The following is a 20,282-nucleotide window of genomic DNA, read 5'->3' on the forward strand; positions in this document are numbered from 1 at the left end:
TCCTGTACACCAATGAATGTATTGTCTGCTTCCTTACTTTATTTTAGGTATTACTCAGAGTAAGTCGAACAATGATACCAAAGTCCAAATCTGATTGAGATAAAGGCGATATCTTACAGCAATTCATGTACTTTCTTCAAATGCGGTGCACTATAATCATTACTCATCGCTGTTGTAACTACAGGTATAATCCTCGTTGATTTCAGTCCCAAAGCAACTGCCCTTGAAAGCAATCCGGAATATTAACAGAAAATGCTGGAACCACTCAGCAGGTCAGGAAGCAAATGTGGAGAGAGAAACAGAGTTAAAATTTCAGGTTGATAACCTTTCATCGAAACGGACCTTTCACCTTTCTGAAGAAAGTTCATCGGCCTGAAGTGTTAGCTTCGCTTCTACCTATCTCCACAGATGCTGCCAGACCTGGTGAATATTTCTCGCATTTTCTTGTTTTCATTTCACTCAAGAAGCCAGTTTTCCTCCTTAAATTTTGTCCTCGGCAAGATGAGGATGTCACTGTTGGGGAATGCATCTCTTTCCAATCTAGCACTCCGTATCAGCTTCTCACACTCCCAGGTCAGGAACAGTACAGGCAAACGCAGTACAGGCTCATTTTACTCTGCCCCAATGCCACAGCCTCATCCCAGAAATACTTTCTACAGAATCAATGAGTTCAACTGATTATTCAACTGGCCATTCTGTGGCCTCTTCAACTGCTATTGCCAATTTGCACCAAATTAGAGAGTACATAAACCGTCAGAGCAGCCTGAACCCCATTTTGCATAGGATGTTTGCAATCAGCTGGAAGAGCCGATTTTCGTCCCACCAGTCTGGCCTGGATTTAAATCCAGGAGAGGGGTAAATCCACAATGCCAGCTAATTCTGCGCTCTCTTTTTGTTATAGCTGCTGACTGGCCTGGGTAATTTCAGCATCGACTATTTCTAAAAAGTGCTCACTGTGCAATCAAAACATTCTTCAGAATTTGTTAATACACATCACTGACTCTTCTCTGAAACCTAAGAAGTTGTAACCTCGTTACAGATTGCATTGGAAATAAAAATTCTACTGTAAAACCAAAATACACTTGTAACAGAGTATGAATCTTCTACAAGTTAAACTGAATGTAGATAGGGAAATGATTTGAGAGGGACTTTGAGAGCTGTATGTCCCCCTTTTGAATTTCTTAGTGTCATTCATTTTGATTTAAAATTATAACTTATTTTCAGGAATGGTGCACCAAATAACCAGCTGCCAGTTTGTCTGATAGCTTAGTGAGCTATAGAAACTATGTAGGTCCATAACTCATTGCCATGGCCACAGCACTGACAGAACACAGTAACGGGTCTCTGTGCCACTGGACTTGGAAGAAGGGAAAAAGTCAGTAAAGCTTATCTTATTTCTAATCCCACGAAGGAAGTGCACAACATGAATGTCAGATGATGGAAGGATCTGTTTGGCAATGATGGCCTTTTCCTTTCCAACTAAATTGTGATTTCATTCTTACCAATCTAGTCACTGCCAGACAAGAGAAGCAAGTTTCTCTTCCCAATCAAACACCATTATCTCTGATGTTCCTCAAGGACCTATCCCGGGCCTCTTTCTATTTCTCATTACATGCACCCAAAAACCAAAATCCTAGCCCCATTTCCACATGCTCTACCTCACCACCCCCTTTCTTAACCCCTCTGCCGTCTCTAAATCATCAGGCTGCTTGACCGACTTCCAATACATGCTTTATCCCAAAACAAGCTTGGTTCTGCATACTCATACATCACCAAGACCACCTATCACCAACTTGGTAACATCGCCCAACTCCACCCGTACCTCAGATCATCTGCTGATAAGGGCATAACTGAGGGTTTGTTACTTCTCGACTATTCCTCCGTATTCAACTGACTTCCCACATTCTACCCTTCACTAATTTCAGTTAATCCAAATATGGGCTCGTAGTGTAACTTGCACCCAGTCCCACTCAGCCATCATCCTTGTCCTCGTTGATCTGATTCCTGGTAAAGCAACACCTCAAATTTTAAAACTGTCATCCTTACTTTTAATGTTCTCCACAGCCTCGCCACTCCCTATCTCTAATCTCCTCCAGCCCCATAAACCTCAGACATATCTGCACTCCTCCAATTTTGGCCTCTTGAGCATCCCTGATTTGAGTCCTCCAATACTGGTGCTCAAGCCTTCAGTTGCCAAGGCTTTAAGTGATAGTATTGACTCCCTCAGCCTTCTCTGCCTCTCTTCCCTCCTTTAAGATGCTCCTTCAAACCTCTGACCAAGAGTTAGAGTAATTGCTGCAATATCTCCTCATGCAGCTCAGTGAAAAATTCTGTTCAACAACAACACTTGTGAAATGCTTTTGGATGTTTAAGCACAATAAAAGACATTTATGGACTTGAAACACTAACTCTGCTTCTCTCTCCACAGATGCTGCCAGTGAGTTTATGCAGCTTTTTCTGTTTTTATTTCAGATTTCCTGCATGTTCTTTTACTATATAAATACATCTAAGTTCATCAGTGAGCAAGGTGCTGATTGACTGTGCGTCACTGGAACTAGAAGAATCAACCCCATCAGCGATGGAAAACAAATCTTTTTTAATGATAAAAGCATTTTAACACAGGAATCATCTGTATTATTCTGACTGATCACTGGGATTGTTAGCCTCACTATTTCATAAACCTGAAAGAAACACATTTCCCATAGTTATTGCACAGAGCTGTCATTACTTATTTGCCATTGAGTCATGCCATTAGTCTCATCTCCCTCGGAATGGTGACGTGCCAATGCAGTTTCAAAACTACTGCACATACCAGAAGTGAATGTTTGGATCATAGAGTCATAGAGGTTTACAGCATGGAAACAGGCCCTTTGGCCCAACTTGTCCATGCCTCCCTTTTTTAAACCCCTAAACTAATCCCAATTGCCCACATTTGGCCCATATCCCTCTAACCCACGTAACAGTCTAAATGTTTTTTAAAAGGCAATCTACCATTTACAATCAACTTCCACATTTACTTTAGTTTGGATTTTTTAAATATACTACAACAGTAACATCGAAAGGCAAGAATCTAATTAGGAGCTAACAACATCAACAACTTCCCAATTGTCAATCTTTCTTCCTCCAGCAGACCCGAGTATTTCCAGCATCTACGTTTTTTACGAATCCATAGAATCCCCCCAGCGCAGAATCCTTAAGTCAATACCCAGCCTGGGACACAGCAATCAACAGGACAATATCTGGCAAACAGAAAGGAACAAGATTCGCTGTCAAAAGGAAAATGAAAATGAGGAAACTCTCGGTTTGAGTATGCGGAACGGGAAGTCAAAAAGCTCCGCCAAATTTAGTATTAATCGATATGAAGCATCGGTTCCCGTAAGGCGGCTGTCCTGAGAGATTCGCATGTTGCAACTTCGATCCCCGGCGAGGAATTGTTACAGTAGCAATGTTCCACTGTCAAATACACAGCCCGCTTCCCAGCAGACAGCCCAGCAGACAGGCAGGAACTTACTGTAAATTACACAGCCCGCTTCCCAGCAGACAGCCCAGCAGACAGGCCGGAACTTACTGTCAATTACACAGTCCGCTTCCCAGCAGACAGCCCAGCAGGTAGCCCAGCAGACAGGAACTTACTGTCAATTACACAGCCCGCTTCCCAGCAGACAGGCAGGAACTTACTGTCAAATACACAGCCCGCTTCCCAGCAGCCAGCCCAGCAGACAGGCAGGAACTTAATGTCAAATACACAGCCCGCTTCCCAGCAGACAGCCCAGCACAGGCAGGAACTTACTGTCAATTACACAGCCCGCTTCCCAGCAGCCAGCCCAGCAGACAGGCAGGAACTTACTGTCAAATACACAGCCCGCTTCCCAGCAGACAGCCCAGCAGACAGGCAGGAACTTACTGTCAATTACACAGCCCGCTTCCCAGCAGACAGGCAGGAACTTACTGTCAAATACACAGCCCGCTTCCCAGCAGACAACCCAGCAGACAGGCAGGAACTTACTGTCAAATACACAGCCTGCTTCCCAGCAGACAGCCCAGCAGCCAACCCAGCAGACAGGCAGGAACTTACTGTCAATTACACAGCCCACTTGCCAGCAGACAGGCAGGAACTTACTGTTAATTACACAGCCCGCTTCCCAGCAGACAGGAACTTACTGTCAAATACACAGTCCACTGCCCAGCAGACAGGCAGGAACTTACTGTCAATTACACAGCCCGCTTCCCAGCAGACAGCCCAGCAGACAGGCAGGAACTTACTGTCAATTACACAGCCCGCTTCCCAGCAGACAGCCCAGCAGACAGGCAGGAACTTACTGTCAATTACACAGCCCGCTTCCCAGCAGCCAGCCCAGCAGACAGGCAGGAACTTGCTGTCAAATACACAGCCCGCTTCCCAGCAGACAGCCCAGCAGACAGGCAGGAACTTACTGTCAAATACAGCGCGCTTCCCATCCGACGGGCAGGAACTCACAGTCAGTTACACAGCCGCGCTCCCGCCCAGCAGAGAGCCGCACTCCCCAGCAGACAGGCAGGCAGGCAGCCTGGAACTCACTCACCTGTCCACAGCACCCAGGGTCTGGCCACAACACCGGCTCCTTTCGATTTTGTTCTGACACTGGATTACCCCGGTCACGTGACAAAGAGCAATTTCTCAGCTCCGGTCCGCTGCTGCTTCCGCCCTTGGAGCCACATTGTTAAAAGGGCTCAGCATCGCTGAGGTGGAAATCACCGAAGGTTCATCCTGTTTCATGTCACAATTCATTGCATAGATAAGAATAAAACCATGTTTTGCAGGCTTCTGTTCTGAAACACCGTGTTCCCCACAAATATATTTGTTTTATGCAACAGGAAAGAGCAACAATCCAAAAAATCCCTGCAGTGAAGGAAGAAGCCGTTCGGTCCATCGAGTCTGCACAGGCTCCGAAAGAGCATCCCACACATTTACCACGGGTAATCCACAAGAACAACTTAGCATGGCCAATCCACCTAACCTGCACATCTTTGGACTGCAGGAGGAAACCGGAGCACCCAGAGGAAACCCACGCAGACACGAGGAGAATGTGCAAACTCCACACAGACAGTGGCCCAAGGCTGGAATCGAACACAGGTCCCTGGCACTGAGATAGCAGTGCTAACCACTGTGCCACCATGCTACATGTAACAATTACCAGTTTACAAATAATGAAAATAAATAGGTCCACATCCATTAAAACATTTTTATTATAGCACAATTGTAACAACAACTTGTATTTATATAACTGCTTTAACATAGTAAAACATCCCAAAGCACTTCAAAGGAGGATTATCAAGCAAGATTTGACAAAGAGCCAGACTCGGCAATACTTGACCAAAAGCCTAGACACAGTGGTAAGTTTTAAAGGGTGTCTTAAATGAGGAAAGTGAAGTTAAGGAAGGTTTATGTAGGGAATTCAAGAGCTTGGAACCTTGGCAACTGAAGGAAAGACTAACCATTAAAAGGGAATTCTCAAAAGGCAAGATTTGGAGGAGGGCAGATAGATTGGACGGTTGTAGGGCTGAAGGAAATTATGGAGATGTGGGATTGTCCCTTTAAGAATCAATCTGCAGAGTGAGGGTCACATGACCCAGGGAATCAATTGGAGAGCAGGTTGGCAGATCACCCTGGTAGGCAGGGGCCATTGTCCAGAACCTCCTCAGGAGTTGGCTGTAGCCATGAGGCTGCAAGCTTCTATATAGCCTGTACCTGTAAATAAATGTGTTGTTGTTTTTCCCTTAACAGGTGAAGAAGAATTATTCCATTGGCGCTGAGGGTAAAATAAGCCTCAAACTGTGAGTATGCAGTTTCCACTGAAGTTGAGTGGAGTTGAGACAAAGAAGAGTAATTACAAAAATGCAGCTACTTGGACCGATAGATCCTTTGATGCCTCTGTGGAGGACTGGGCACAATACATAAGTGTTTGGGCTATTATTTTCAGGCCAACAAAATAGAGGATGAGGGGAAGAGAAAGGCAATCTTCCTGAATCCATGTGGGATTACAATTTGATTTGTAGTCTCACAACCCCAAGCGCGTCCAACTCCAAGTCATTCAGTGAGATCATTGAATTGATAAAGTCACATTTCCATCCAAAACCTTCGATCATATTGCAGAGATTTAAGTGTAACTTAAAGTAGAGAGCTCCAGGGGAAACTATTATAACTTATATTACCAGGTTGAAACAAATCTCGGAGCACTACAACTTTGGAACCACTTTGAATGATATGCTGCGGGACAGGATAGTCTGCAGATGAATAATGAGGCTATTCAACAGAAGTTGCTAGCACATGTGGATATAAATTTTAAGTGAACATTGGAGACAGCGCTGGCAATGAACAGCACTGGAGTTACAAAGCACACAAAAGGTGGGCATTGCCAAGGTGTCAGGCTGGCACTGCCCAAGAAGCACCCCCCCCTTGCCCTTGACTGCCCTGGGGGGGGCATCAATGGCCTCCGGTTCTACCGGCTAGGCCAACACGACTGTTTCTTGTTGCTGGGGACCAGGTATTTTCCTCACCTAAGAGAACCTTTCCCGGTGAGGGCGCAAAGGCAAGTGAGCCCTGAGTCCCAGGCTCACTAATTCCATTCAAATGATGATTTCAATAAGTTTAACTAACATGTTCAGCTTCACGCCAGAAATGGTCTGACTGTGCCGGTAAGATCGTGAGAGCGGAGAAATCAGGCGCAAACCTGGCTTCTTGCCTCTCATGTGATTTTACTGACTCTCTCCAGCCAATGATTGGGTGGCGCAAGCCAGTAAAATCACTGCCATAGTGTCTGATAATGGAATAGCCTTTACGAGTTCTGGGTTTCATAACTTCACTGCCCTCAATAATATCAAGCACTTTAGGACCACGCCTTACCACCCAGCATCCAATGGACTTGCTGTCTAAACCTTTAGGTCTAGCCTAAAGTAGCAGTCAGTAGGGATCCCGGAGATCAGAATCTCATGATTCATTCTGAGCTATATGACCATTCCACATGTAACAACAGGAGTCCCGCCAGTTGTTAATGAACCATCATCTCAGAACGAGACCAAGCCTCGTGTTTCCAAATTTGTCGGGGAGGGTAGAGGCCAACCAAAGCAGTTGGAAGACTAATCATGATTCATCTAGGTCAAGCACAGTCATTGTCAGTGGATGAAGCCGTGTATGTGAAGAATTTTGAAACTGGGTTGACTTGGATCTCTGGAGTCGTTGTATCCAAAACTGGAACCCTGTCTTATCAAGTGGACATAGAAGGAAGGATCATCTGAAAACACATGGATCATTTGAGAGAGCAAGAGTTGCTCCAGCAGCCAGTATTGCCATCAGGGGTTATATTACCATCCAGGAATGATGTCGGCTGTCCAAGCATTGAAGTACCAGGTCATTCTGTTACATGCGCAACTGATGTCCCCATGGAAACAGATGGAACTGAGATGCCTGTGCTTGAAAAGACACCTGTGATTATGGTTTCTACTGACAGCAGTCCAGTGGAAGCACCCCAGACAGAGGAGTTACACCACTCTCCATTGGAATCAGAAACCACCTGAAAGACTTAGTTTATAATGGACTGGATTCATGTACTAAATGTTTAATCATAGAATACCCACAGCAGAAGGAGGCCATTCGGCCCATTGAGCCTGCACTGACAACAATCCCATCCAGGCCTTATCATTGTAACCAAACGTATTTGCACTACTAATCCCCTGACATCCCTCTAACACTAAGGAGCAATTTAGCATGGCCAATCAATCTAACCCGCACATTTTTGGACTGTGGGAGGAAACCAGAGCACCCGGAGGAAACCCACACAGACGTGGGGAGAATGTGCAAACTCCACACAGACAGTCACCCAAGCTGGGAATCAAACCTGGGTCTCTGGTGCTGTGAGGCAGCAGTGCTAACCACTGTGCCACCATGCCGCCCCAATTTTCTGAGACTGTGTAAATTGTGTATTGATATTTGTATAAAAGGACTTAGAGGGGGAGGGATGTGCCTTTAAAGATCAATTTGCAGATTAAGGGTTGCACGACCCAGGGAACCAATTGGGAAGTAGGGTGGTGGATCAGCCTGGTAAACAGGGGCCTTTGGTCCTCAGGAGCTGGCTGCAGCCATGAGGCTGCAAGCCTCTGTATAGCCTTTACCTATAAATAAACATGTTGTCATTGTTCCCTTAACTGGTGAACAAGAATTATTACAGGAGGGCAAGGCTGTGGAGAGATTTGAAGACAAGGATAGAAATTTGAAAATCGAGGCGTTGCTTAACTAGGGACTTCTGTATACACAATTGCATTCATATGTCTTGAATTATAAATATATACAAAATGTAGATAATCTTTAGCACCATAAGAATATAAGAAATAGGGGCAGGAATAGACCAGGGCCCATCGGGTCTGTCCTACTATTTAGCAGCTGACCTCAACCTCAACTTCACATTTCTTATCCAAACCCTATTTCCTTAGAGTGTGCAAGGGTGGGACTTTCCGGCCTCACTCGCCCCAAAACCGGAAAATCCCATGTGAGGTCAACAGACCTTTGAATGTCCCCCCTCCCCACTCCCCGCCCCCCCCCCCCCCCCCCGCCCACCCACTTTGATTCCTATGGCGGGCGGGACAGGAAAATTCCCCTCCAAAACCTATCAATCTCAGACTTGAGTATATTTATTTCATTCATTCTTGGGATGTGGATGTCACTGGCTAGGCCAGTATTGCCCATCCCTAATAGCCCTTGGGAAGGTGGTAGTGAGTTGCCTTTTTGAACCACTGCAGTCAACCCAATGTAGGTATACCCACACTGCTGTTAAGGAGTGAGTGCTAGGATTTTGACCCAGTACCAGTGAAGGAATGACAATATATTTCCAAGACAGGATGGTGGGTGACTTGAACTTGCAGGTGATGGTATTACCATTATTCTGCTGGGCTTGACCTTCTAGGTGGCAGAGGTTATGAGTTTGGAAGGTGCTGTTGAAGAAGCTTGGGTGAGTTGCTGATTCCTTGGTGTGATACTCAACGACTGAGCATGCCCAGCCCTCTGGGGCAGAGAATTCCAAAGATTCAAACTCCAGAGTGAAGAAAATCCCCCTGATATCAGTCCAAAATGATCCTCCCCTTATATTGAGACTATAAAGGCTGCAAATGCTGAAAATCTGCACCATAAATAGGATATACTGAAGATTCATTGCAGTGAAGGATGTTTATAACATAGTTAACATGCGAGTAATGGGCTTTTCTTCCTACCCTCAAATAGGCACCAATGCTGTCCCCAAGAATTGAGCTTTTTTCCCCACCAGCATATTGTCTCTTAGTGACCCCATTCAAAGGCATGACGTCAGCTTTCATTTGACTGCTGACAGACATACTGGTCTACTTCCCAGCAAAACCAGGAATCAAGCACAGGACCTTCCTTGTTTGCAGAACTTAGCTACACTAGGCATATTTGTTAATGGAATAAACAGAAGATCAGTGGGAGGAAATCGAAATACTGAACTTGGGTCAAGAAAAGCAGTTAAAATTTAACATGAATAGGCACGGAATTTGGGCTACTGTTAGGTAGTAGAGACATGTCCTGGACATAAAAGCCTTACTCTGTATGCATTGTATCACATGGGTCAAAGGTTGTTACATTCAGTACAACCTGTACTTTAATGTCACAGTATCGGGTTCACCAACTGTCAGCTTGCAGGTGTGGAATTTGATTCAATGGATCAACAATCCCAGAAAATCCTAAAGCACCCCACAAAATAAAGACCACAAAACCAATAAATGTTTTCCTTTTGTTAGTCGGCTCCCACTGTGGGTAAAGACACAGATTACATAGGAACTTGGAAGCATGGGAATTAGAAGCGAGAGTAGGCAATTCAGCCCTTTGAGCCCGCTCCGCCATTCTATATGATCCTGGCTGATCTTCCTCTCATCCTAACTCCACTTCCCTGCCTTTTCCCCATAGCCTTTTATCCCGCTTTTGATCAAATATTTATACATCTCTTTTGTGAATCCATTGATTGGCTCGGCATCCACTGCACTCTGGGGCAGTGAGTTCCATAGATTCACCCTCTGTGAGAAGCGGCTTCTCCATATCTCTGTCTTGAACCTCCGCCCTCTTACTCTACAACTATGACCTCTTGTCCCAGACTGTTCTAGAAGAAGGAACATTTGGTTAACATTTACTTAATTCATGGTTCGTCCTGATTCCTTATCAGTTTACTGGGTAAAGTCAGTGTTCAGTTATTTGTCCAGCCCTCTTACACTTAGCTCTCCTTTGTTCAAGTGACTGGTTGGCTAATTACGCTACATTCTTGCACATCTTTCCTGAAAGTGAACTGAATAACAGAAAATGTTCCACCATTGCTCTAAACAGTAGGCAAGGAAATATATTATCTGTACTCTGGGAGGAACTTCACATCACATGAGTTACTAACTCAAAAGGCAACTGTATGAAAAAGGATAAATTGCATTTACATTGCACCTTTCACAATCTCGGGATGTCCCAAAATGCTTCTCAGCTAATTAAATTCTATTGAAATGCAGTCACTGTTGTAACACAGTAAGGTCCCACAAACAACAATCTGATATGGTAAATCGTGAGATAAGTAGAATATTGCATTAGGGACAAACGTTGGCACACACAGTCGGCCACATTCAAGTATTATCTGCCTGTGTGTGGTAGTTGGAGAGGCGCAAATAGAGTTAGCTCAATAATGACTGCCTGACGTTGAACATGTGTTAGTCTTCCTCAGTGCAATACACAACATGGGTACATGGGTTATACTGCCGTGATGTAGACGAGTTGCTGTTGTGGTGTTGAAAGCTTGTGTGGCTTTTGCTACCAAATAAACCTGTTGGACTTTAACCTGGTGTTGTTAAACTTCTTACTGTGGTGTTGAGAAGCAGGGGATGTGGACGATTATGTTAGTTTCCAGGCAGCAAATGGATCGGAAAGGCTACATCTTTATCTGTGTTCACATATCTAAATTTTTGCCCACCTAATTATGAATAGCAAGAAAACAGTGGCTGATAAATAGTGTTGGGGGGTTTCTAACAAAGGACATATTCAGACTATTTTCATTCTTTGTGATATTGTTATAGGCACATGAAATAAAGAATAGTGTGAAATACTTAATAATAAAAGAAACATAAAGAATATGTATAAACCCAAAGGAAAAACCTTTAGTCAAAATTCAGAAATAAAAACAAAAAATGCTGTATTTGTTATCTCTGACAGCCATGTTCCTTACTGACCGATTTTGACTGAAAATTTAATGTATACTAATTTCCCTATCATTTACAGTTATGAATATTAATGTCTTCTAACAACAGACCTCAGCCAATTATCTTCAAATCTCCTTAGAATGCTGAATGGCCAACAAAATTATCAAAATATTTTATCTTTATAAAATTATATTTTGGAATGAAGCAATCCATGTCTGGAACAACAAGTGAAGGACCTCTGACGACTGAATGAGTAAATGCATTACATGCCGTTGTGTTGATTCTAGACTGAGTCAGAGAGGCTTTTGAAATAGCCTCGATAGCCCTACAGGAAAAAGAAATATTGGCTGTGGTTGGTGTTCCTGATTGTTAGCGAATGGTTCCAGTTGATGATAAACAAGGACTAACTCAGGCTATGGTGTCTCCCTCAATATCTAGCAAGATTTGCTGCCTTGCTGTGAGGAAGGATAAGGGCAGAATGCATTTTTTTAAGGAATTGAAATGATTATACTTTGAATTAAAGGTATTCAGGAGAGTTAAATAAAGGCATTTCTTAACCAGGAATTTATATATGTAATTCTTACGTATGTAGAGTAAAATGCAAGAATGATTGTGTGGAATTATAACTACATTCTTGAACTAATGTATCTGTATTTTTATATTTATATTAGTAATATAAGAACATGAGAAATAGGAACAAGAGTTGCCATACCACTTCTTGAGCCTCTTCTGCCATGTCATAGCTAGACCTTCACCTCATTTCCACTTTACTGCCTAATTCTCATTTCCTTTGATTTCCTTAGAGTCCAAAAGGTTATTAGTCTCAGCCTTGAACATATTCAACAAATAAACATTCACAGCCCAAATGGTTGAAGAATTCCAAAGATTCACGACCCTCTGAATGAAGAAGTTGCTCTTGATCTCAGTCCAAAATGGTCTTCCCCTTACTTTGGGACTGCAGAATTTATTTCTTGTTAAAGAAAGTGAAATGCTGAAAGTCCAATAGTACATGCTAAACATCTATCACAATCAGAGGGCATCACCAACCCTACAAACCAGAAATGCCTTTTCTTCCTACCCTCATATATTAAGTCCCCAAGTCTGTCCTCCAATGATTGACCTTTCTTTTCACCTGCACATTGTCTTTTAATGACACCATTCATAGGCTTTCATCCAAATGCTGACAAAGAGAATATTCTATTTCCCAGCAAAATCCAGGGATAAAGTGTGGAACCTTCCCGGTTTGCATGGCTTAGCTATTTGAAAGATTCACCAGGGTGCTTATTTAAAATATATTAATGGTTCATATTTTATAGTAATTGAAAGCCAAACATGTGGCTCACCGGTCACATGAGATGAGGTTTGAGATTGCCTTTGACATCAAGGCAGCATTTGAATCAATGAGAATCAGGGGGAAAATTCTCTAACGGTTGAGCCAAACCTAGCGCAAAGGATAATGGTTGTGGTTGTTGGAGGTCAATCATCTCAGTTCTGGGGACTGCTGCAGGAGTTTCTCAGGGTAGGTCCAACCAGCTTCAGCTGCTTCATCAATGACCTGCCCTCCATCATAAGGTCAAAAGTATGGATGTTCGCTGATGATTGCACAATATTCAGCACTATTCACGATTCCTCAGATACCGAAGCAGCCGTGCCCATATGCAGCAACACCTAGACAATAATCAGCTTGGGCTGGGAAGTGGCAAGTAACATTTGCACCAACAAGTGCCAGGCAATGACCTTCTCCAACAAAAGAGAATCTAACCATCTCCCCTTGACATTCAATGGCATTACCATCACTGAATCCCCCATTAGCTGCATCCTGGGGTTACTTTGACCAGAAACTGAACAGGATCAGCCATTTAAATACTGTTGCCACATGAGCAAGTCAGAGGTTCGAAAGTCTGAGGAGAGTAACTGACTACCTGACTCCCCAAAGTCTATCCACTACAAGCACAAGTCAGGAGTGTGGTGAAACAATTTCCACTTGCTTGGATAAGTGCAGTTCCATCAACAATCAAGAAGCTTAACGGCATCCAGGACAAAGCAGCCCACTTGATTGGCATCCCATCCATCACCTGAAACATTCATTCTCTCCACCACCAACACAGTTGCAGTAATGTGTACCATCTACAAGATGCACTGCAACAACTCACCAACTTCATCAGCCCCTGCCAAACTCACAACCTCAACCATCTAGAACAGGGATGGGTAACCTCTAGACTAGTGTTTGGTCCTTCTTCATCTCAATGGGCTGCAAGATTGAAATCAGGCTTGTTCACTAACTATCATCCCATGAATAGGATTAAATACATTTAACCTAAAAATAATGCTGAATATTTTGTAACAAATTATAGAAAATGCTAATCATATATAAATAGAACTACCATCAAATTCAAATGATAAAAACAAAGCAAATATTTACACTTTGGAAGCAGAGGGGGTGCACGGCTTTCAGCCAATGTTGTGTGCAATCAGTATGCACCTCACTTCACTTGCCCCAGCTTTATGTGCATATTACATCAGTCATAGTGGTAGGAAAACGCCATGTGGACAGAATGTGGCAACCCTGTGCATGGCAACGGTCAACTAAATGTCTCGTGGGCCATACTCAGAACCCAGATGAGCCGCATGTTTCCCCTGGGCCACAGGTTGCCCATCACTGACTAGAAGAACAAGGCTAGTAGATGCAAAGGAACATCACCACCTGCAAGTTTCCCTCCAAGACAAACACCATCGTGATTTAAAATTATATCGCCTTCCTTCACTGTCACTGAGTCAAAATCCTAAATCACATGGGCTGCAGCAGTTCAAGAAGGTGGCTAGCCACTACCTTCTCAAGGGCAATTAGGGAAGGACAATATAAATGCTGGCCTGGCCAGCGACACCCACATCCCATGAAAGAATAAAAAAGATTTAGAGCATAAGACATAGGAGCAGAAATAGGCCATTGGGCTCATTGAGTCTGCTCCGCCATTCAATGGGATTATGACTGATTGGATATAACCCTCAACTCCACTTTCCTATTTTATCCCCATAACTCTTGATTCCTTTACTGATTAAAAATCTGTTTTTCTCAGCCTTGAACATACGTAAGAACCCAGCCTTTACAACCCTTTAAAGAAACCCACAGATTCACCAGAGTCATAGAGGTTTACAGCATGGAAACAGGCCCTTCGGCCCAACTTGTCCATGCCGCCTTTTTTTAAAAAACCCCTAAGCTAATCCCAATTGCCCGCATTTGGCCCATATCTAGGGTGGCCATTTCCAAATTTCCAAAAAGGAGGACAAAGGGCAGCCGCGCGTGCGCACTGACAACATCCACTCAGCCAGCCTCCCCGCATCGCGTCATCATCAGAAACCGTCCGGAAACAGCCGAGCGCACCATTGCATCATCCTCGGCAGCCTCTCCCCGCCGTCCCCTCCCGAGTCAGCTTCGGCCACCCGCCGGAAATAGCCGAAGATCTCCGGGAGAGCCGCTCCAACCCATTCCATCCACCCCCTCACCCCCCCACTGGGTCATCTTCGGCAACGTGCTGGCTCAGACCAGAACGTCATCGCGTCACCATCCGAGCTCCACCCGACTCATCTTCGGATCCCTCCGGAAACACTCGCCCATTGCGTCAGCTTCGGCAATCGCCTCCACACAGCCGAGAACGTCACCACCCAAACGAGCACTCCTGACTCATCTTCGGCCACCGATCGGAATGAGCCGAGGGCGCTGCGTTCCGACCGAGCATTGCGTCATCTTCAGAGGCGCGGAGGTTGCGTCACCGGCCTTCGGGCACTCCACGGAATGAAGCTGACTTCAGAAATCCTCCGGAAAGAGCCGAGCGCCTGCCCTTTTTTAGTCAGACCCAAAAAAGGAGGACAAATTAACATCCGGCTCGAGGTAGCGCCGGACGGAGGACAGAGTGCTCAAAAGCCGGACTGTCCGGCCTAAAGCCAGACGTGGCCTCCCTACCCATATCCCTCTATACCCATCGTACCCATGTAACTATCTAAATGCTTTTTAAAAGATAAAATTGTACCCACCTCTACTACTACCTCTGGCAGCTTGTTCCAGACACTCACCACCGTCTCTGTGAAAAACGTGCTCCTCCCGATACTTTTGTATCTCTCCCCTCTCACCTTAAACCTATGCCCTCTAGTTTTAGACTCCCCTACCTTTGGGAAAAGATATTGACTATCTACTTTGTCTATGCTCCTTATTATTTTATAGACCTCTATAAGGTCACCCCTCAACCTCCTACGCTCCAGAGAAAAAACTCCCAGTTTATTCAGCCTCTCCTTATAACTCAATCCATCAAGTCCCGGTAGCATCCTAGTATCCTAGGTAGCACGGTAGCACAGTGGTTAGCACTGCTGCTTCACAGCTCCAGGGACCTGGGTTTGATTCCTGGCTTGGGTCACTGTCTGTGTGGAGTTTGCACATTCTCCTCATGTCTGCGTGGGCTTCCTCCGGGTGCTCAAGTTTCCTCCCACAGTCCAAAGATGTGCGGGTTAGGTTGATTGGCCATGCTAAAATTGCTGCTTTGTGTCCTGAGATGCGTAGGTTAGAGGGATTAGCGGGTAAATGTGTAGGGATATGGGGGTAGGGCCTGGGTGGGATTGTGGTTGATGCAGACTCGATGGGCCAGATGGCCTCTTTCTGCACTGTAGGGTTTCTATGATTCTAAAGCTTTTCTGCACTCTTTCTAGTTTAATAATATCCTTTCTATAATAGGGTGACCAGAATTGCACACAGTATTCCAAGTGTGGCCTTGCCAATGTCAATGTACAACTTTAACAAGACGTCCCAACTCCTGTATTCAATGTTCTGACCAATGAAACCAAGCATGCCGAATGCCTTCTTCACCACTCTGTCCACCTGTAACTCCACTTTCAAGGAGCTATGAACATGTACCCCTAGATCTCTTTGTTCTGTAACTCTCCCCAACGCCCTAACATTAAATGAGTAAGTCCAGCCCTGGTTCAATCTACCAAAATGATCACCTCACATTTGTCTAAATTAAACTCCATCTGCCATTCGGCAGCCCACTGGCCCAATTGATCAAGATCCCATTGCAATTGGAGATAACTTTCTTCACTGTCCACTCTGCCACCAATCTTGGTGTCATCTGCAAACTTACTAACCATGCCCCCTATATTCTCATCCAAATCATTAATATAAATGACAAATAACAGTGGGCCCAGCACTGATCCCTGAGGCACACCGCTGGTCACAGGCCTCCAGTTTGAAAAACAATTCTCTACAACCACCCTCTGGCTTCTGTCCAGAAGCCAATTTTGTATCCATTTAGCTACCTCACCCTGGATCCCGTGAGATTTAACTTTATGCAACAACCTACCCGCTGAGACAAGACATTCCTCCTCATCTGTCATAAATGGGTGACCACTTCCTGTGAGATTATGCCCTCTGGTCCTAGACTCTCCACAAGACGATAAAAACCTCTCAGCTTCTACCCTGTCAAGCCCCCTGAGAATCCTATATGTCTCAATAAGGTCACATTGCATTCTTCTAAACTTCATTGAGCACAGGCCCAACCTATTCAACCTCTCCTCATAAGAAAATCCCTCCATATCCAGGATCAACCTAGTGAATCTTCTCTGGACTGCCTCCAATGTCAGTATATCTCTCCTTAAATAAGGGGACAAAACAAAACTGTTCACAGTACTCCAGGAATGTAATAGAAAATCCCATGGAGCTGTCATTCAAATATCCAATTAACTGAACCTTTGAAGCCAAATTCTGGCTTTAAGTTTTCCTGAGCTGTGTGAAATTCACTAGGGCCAACAAGGTGAACGCAGAACTTGCTGAACAATGAAACTGACATTCATGGATGCTGTTAAACAGTGCAATTGTGTGACTGCTGCCCTGCCTTGCATGAAATAAATACTTTTGCTCACAGGACTTGTTCTGAGACCGTGCTTTCACTACTTTACGGGTGCCTTCCAACTTTTTGCAAGTCATTTCACCTACCTTTCATTTCACTCACCTTGATCTGATCTTCCCTGCTGTCAGCTTTCACTGAAGCATAGAACCAGCCTATGCAGCTTTAACATGGAACTCTGATGAGAACAGTAGAGTAAGAAGTCTCACAACACCAGGTTAAAGTCCAACAGGTTTATTTGGTAGCAAATACCATAAGCTTTCGGAGCGTGCTGCTCCTTCGTCAGATGGAGTGGTTATCTCCACATCATGAGAACAGTAGGGTCAGCCATGGCAACAGCAACAGGAACAGCAACAGCCGCTATACTTCTCTGCAAGCACCTGCCACTCTACAGGACAGAGGGGACGGACACAGCATTCAAGCTCAAAGGAGGAGGTATCCCCTGCAACAAGGTATACAGGCAGATGGAAACATAGAAGATAGGAGCAGGAGGAGACCATTCGGCCCTTCAAGCCTGTTCCACCATTCATCATGATCATGGCTGATCATCCAACTCAATAGCCTAATCCTGCTTTCTCCCCATAACCTTTGATCCCATTCACCCCAAGTGTTATATCTAGCCGCCTCTTGAATACTTTCTGTGGTAATGAATTCCACAGGCTCACCACTCTTTGGGTGAAGAAATGTCTCCTCATCGCCACCCTAAATGGTCTACCCTGTATCCTCTGATGGTTACCTTCCTTGACATGATGGAGCAACACTACCTCAGGAAACACAGGCTTTTTGCAGCCTCCTGGAACATAACCCCTCCACCCCCCCCATCAAAGAGAGCAATGTGGGTATGGATTGCAAGTGGCCATCAAGGTCTTTATGACCCTCAATTCCTTTACCTCCAAATCTTTCAAGAAACGTATGAAGTTCTGACAGGGCTGGACACTGGATGCAGGGATAATGTTCCCCTGGCTATGGGCAGGGGTCTAGAACAAAGGGTCACAGTCTCAGAATATGGAGATAAGCCACTTAGGTCTGAGATGAGGAGAAATTTCTTCACTCAAAGAGTGGTGAACCTGTGGAATTTTCTACCACATAAGGCCGAGTCACTGAATATATTTTAAAAAGAAACAGATAGATTTCTGGACACTAAAGGGATATGGGGAGAGAGTGGGAGTATGGCATTGAGCTAGAAGATCAGCCTTGATCACAGGGTGACATGGTGATACAATGGTTAGCATTGCTGCTTCACAGTGCCAGGGACCCGGGTTCGATTCCCGGCTTGGGTCACTGTCTGTGCGGAGTCTGCACATTCTCCCCGTGTCTGTGTGGATTTCCTCCGAGTGCTCCGGTTTCCTCCTACAGTCTGAAAGACGTGCTGGCCATGCTAAATTCTCCCTCAGTGTACCCAAACAGGCGCCGGAGTATGACGACTAGGGGATTTTCACAGTAACTTCATTGCAGTGTTAATGTAAGCCTACTTGTGACACTAATAAATAAACTCTTTTTATTTTTTATTGAATGGTGGAACAGGCTCAGTGAGCTGAATGGCCTATTGGTGCTCCCATTTTCTATGTTTCTATGAATCTGCTGGCAAAGGGTAAAAGATAAGAGATTATGATGAAACAAAAATGATGCATCTCAGGTAAATTCTTCAAGTGAAAACCAGATCAAATGCTGGGTTGAGAGGAAGCAGAAAGAAAAAACTGAGAAAGAGAATATTAGAACAGAATGAGAGTAAACAGAAAAGGGAAGATGTATATAGTAAACAGGTAGCAGTGGTGGAGTGGATTCTATTAGGGACAAAGAGGGTGAAATATGCTTAGAGGTGCAGGACAAGGCTGATATTAAGGAAGAGGAATCTGACAACGTATCAGGAGAAGCAGAGGTAGTGGAGGTAATAGATAGAATGAAAATTGAAAGGTAGGAGGTGCAGTAAACAAGCTGCTTATGTTTAGAGTAGATAAGTCACTTGGCCTGAATGGCTGAAAGAAGTGGTGGTGGAGATAACAGAAGGGTGTGCCTTAATTTTTCAAGCTTCCCTAGGTATGGGGAGGTGCCTGAGGTTTGGAGAGTAGCAAATGTGACACCCTTAAGAGAGGGTGTAAGGATAGTCCTAGCAACGACAGGCCATTTAGTCTAACATCAGTCCTGGATAAAGTTTTAGAATCTTTAATCAGGGAAAAAACAAAAGGTACTTGGAGCAGTTTGAGTTAATTAAAATAGCCAACTCGGATTTGGAAAGGCAGACCATGCTTGACCCAATGTTTTGGTGAAGTAGCAGAGAAGGTTGATGAAAGGAATACAGTGGATGTTGTCTATATGGAAGTTAAGAACAGATTCAACAAATTAACACTTAAAAGACTGGTTTGCAAAATTATGGAATAGGACAGTGTACTGTTGGATAGAAAAATGGCTTGAGGTTGGAAAGCAATGAGTGGTGATAAATTGTTTTTGGATCTGAAGGTGGTAGACAGTGCCATTTTCCAAGGGTTAGTGCTAGACCACTGCTGATTTTGCTCTAATAAATGATTTGGATTTTGGAATATGGAGAAAATTTGTCAATGATACCAAACTTGAAGGAGTGGCAAACAGCAAGGAAGATCATAGAATCATAGAATAGAATCACAGAATCATATGGTGCGGAAGGAGGCCATTCGGCCCATCAAGTCTGCACTGACCACAATCCCACCCAGACCCTATCCTCACAACCCCATGCATTTACCCTACCTAGTCCCCCTGACACTAAGGGGCAATTTAATATGGCCATTCCACCTAACCCACACATCTTTGCACTGTGGGAGGAAACCGGAGCACCCGGAGGAAACCCACGCAGATACGGGGAGATCGTGCAAACTCCACACAGATAGTGACCCAAGCTGGGAATCGAACGCGGGATATAAATGCATCAGGACATAGATAGGTGGGCAGAATTGGCAGACAAGTGGCAGGTGGAATTTAATACAGAGAAGTGTGAGATAATGCATTTGGGCAGAGGGATGGGGAGAGGCAATATAGGCTAAATGGCACAGTTCTAAAAACTGTGCAGGAAGAGAGGAGCCTGTAGATGCCTGAGCGATAGATCTTTGAAGGTGACAGGATATATTGAGAGAGTAGTTAGCAAAGCATATAGGATCTTTGGGAGGTGTGAGTGGTTGCTACAAGGTTAGACTGGAAGAACTAAGGTTG

General features: G+C 44.5%; 1 protein-coding gene across 5 annotated transcripts in view; it reads right to left on the minus strand.

The window, feature by feature from the left end:
- Nucleotides 1–4,672, minus strand: part of snx10b (sorting nexin 10b) — a 64,336-nt gene extending 59,664 nt beyond the window's left edge. For 2 of the 5 annotated variants that reach the window (XM_078240082.1, XM_078240074.1), the window contains exon 1: nt 4,563–4,672. Coding sequence is in view for 1 of the 5 variants with exons in the window: in XM_078240055.1 (XP_078096181.1) it covers nt 4,435–4,458 (24 nt within the window). In the remaining 4 variants the exon portion in view is untranslated. Of the gene's footprint in view, nt 1–4,434 lie in introns of all 5 variants that reach the window. The other 3 variants (XM_078240064.1, XM_078240090.1, XM_078240055.1) reach the window with 3 other exon arrangements.
- Between the last annotated feature and the right edge of the window lie 15,610 nt (nt 4,673–20,282).

The sequence above is a fragment of the Mustelus asterias genome, chromosome 2 (genome assembly GCF_964213995.1).
Source record: "Mustelus asterias chromosome 2, sMusAst1.hap1.1, whole genome shotgun sequence".
Lineage (NCBI taxonomy): Eukaryota > Metazoa > Chordata > Chondrichthyes > Carcharhiniformes > Triakidae > Mustelus > Mustelus asterias.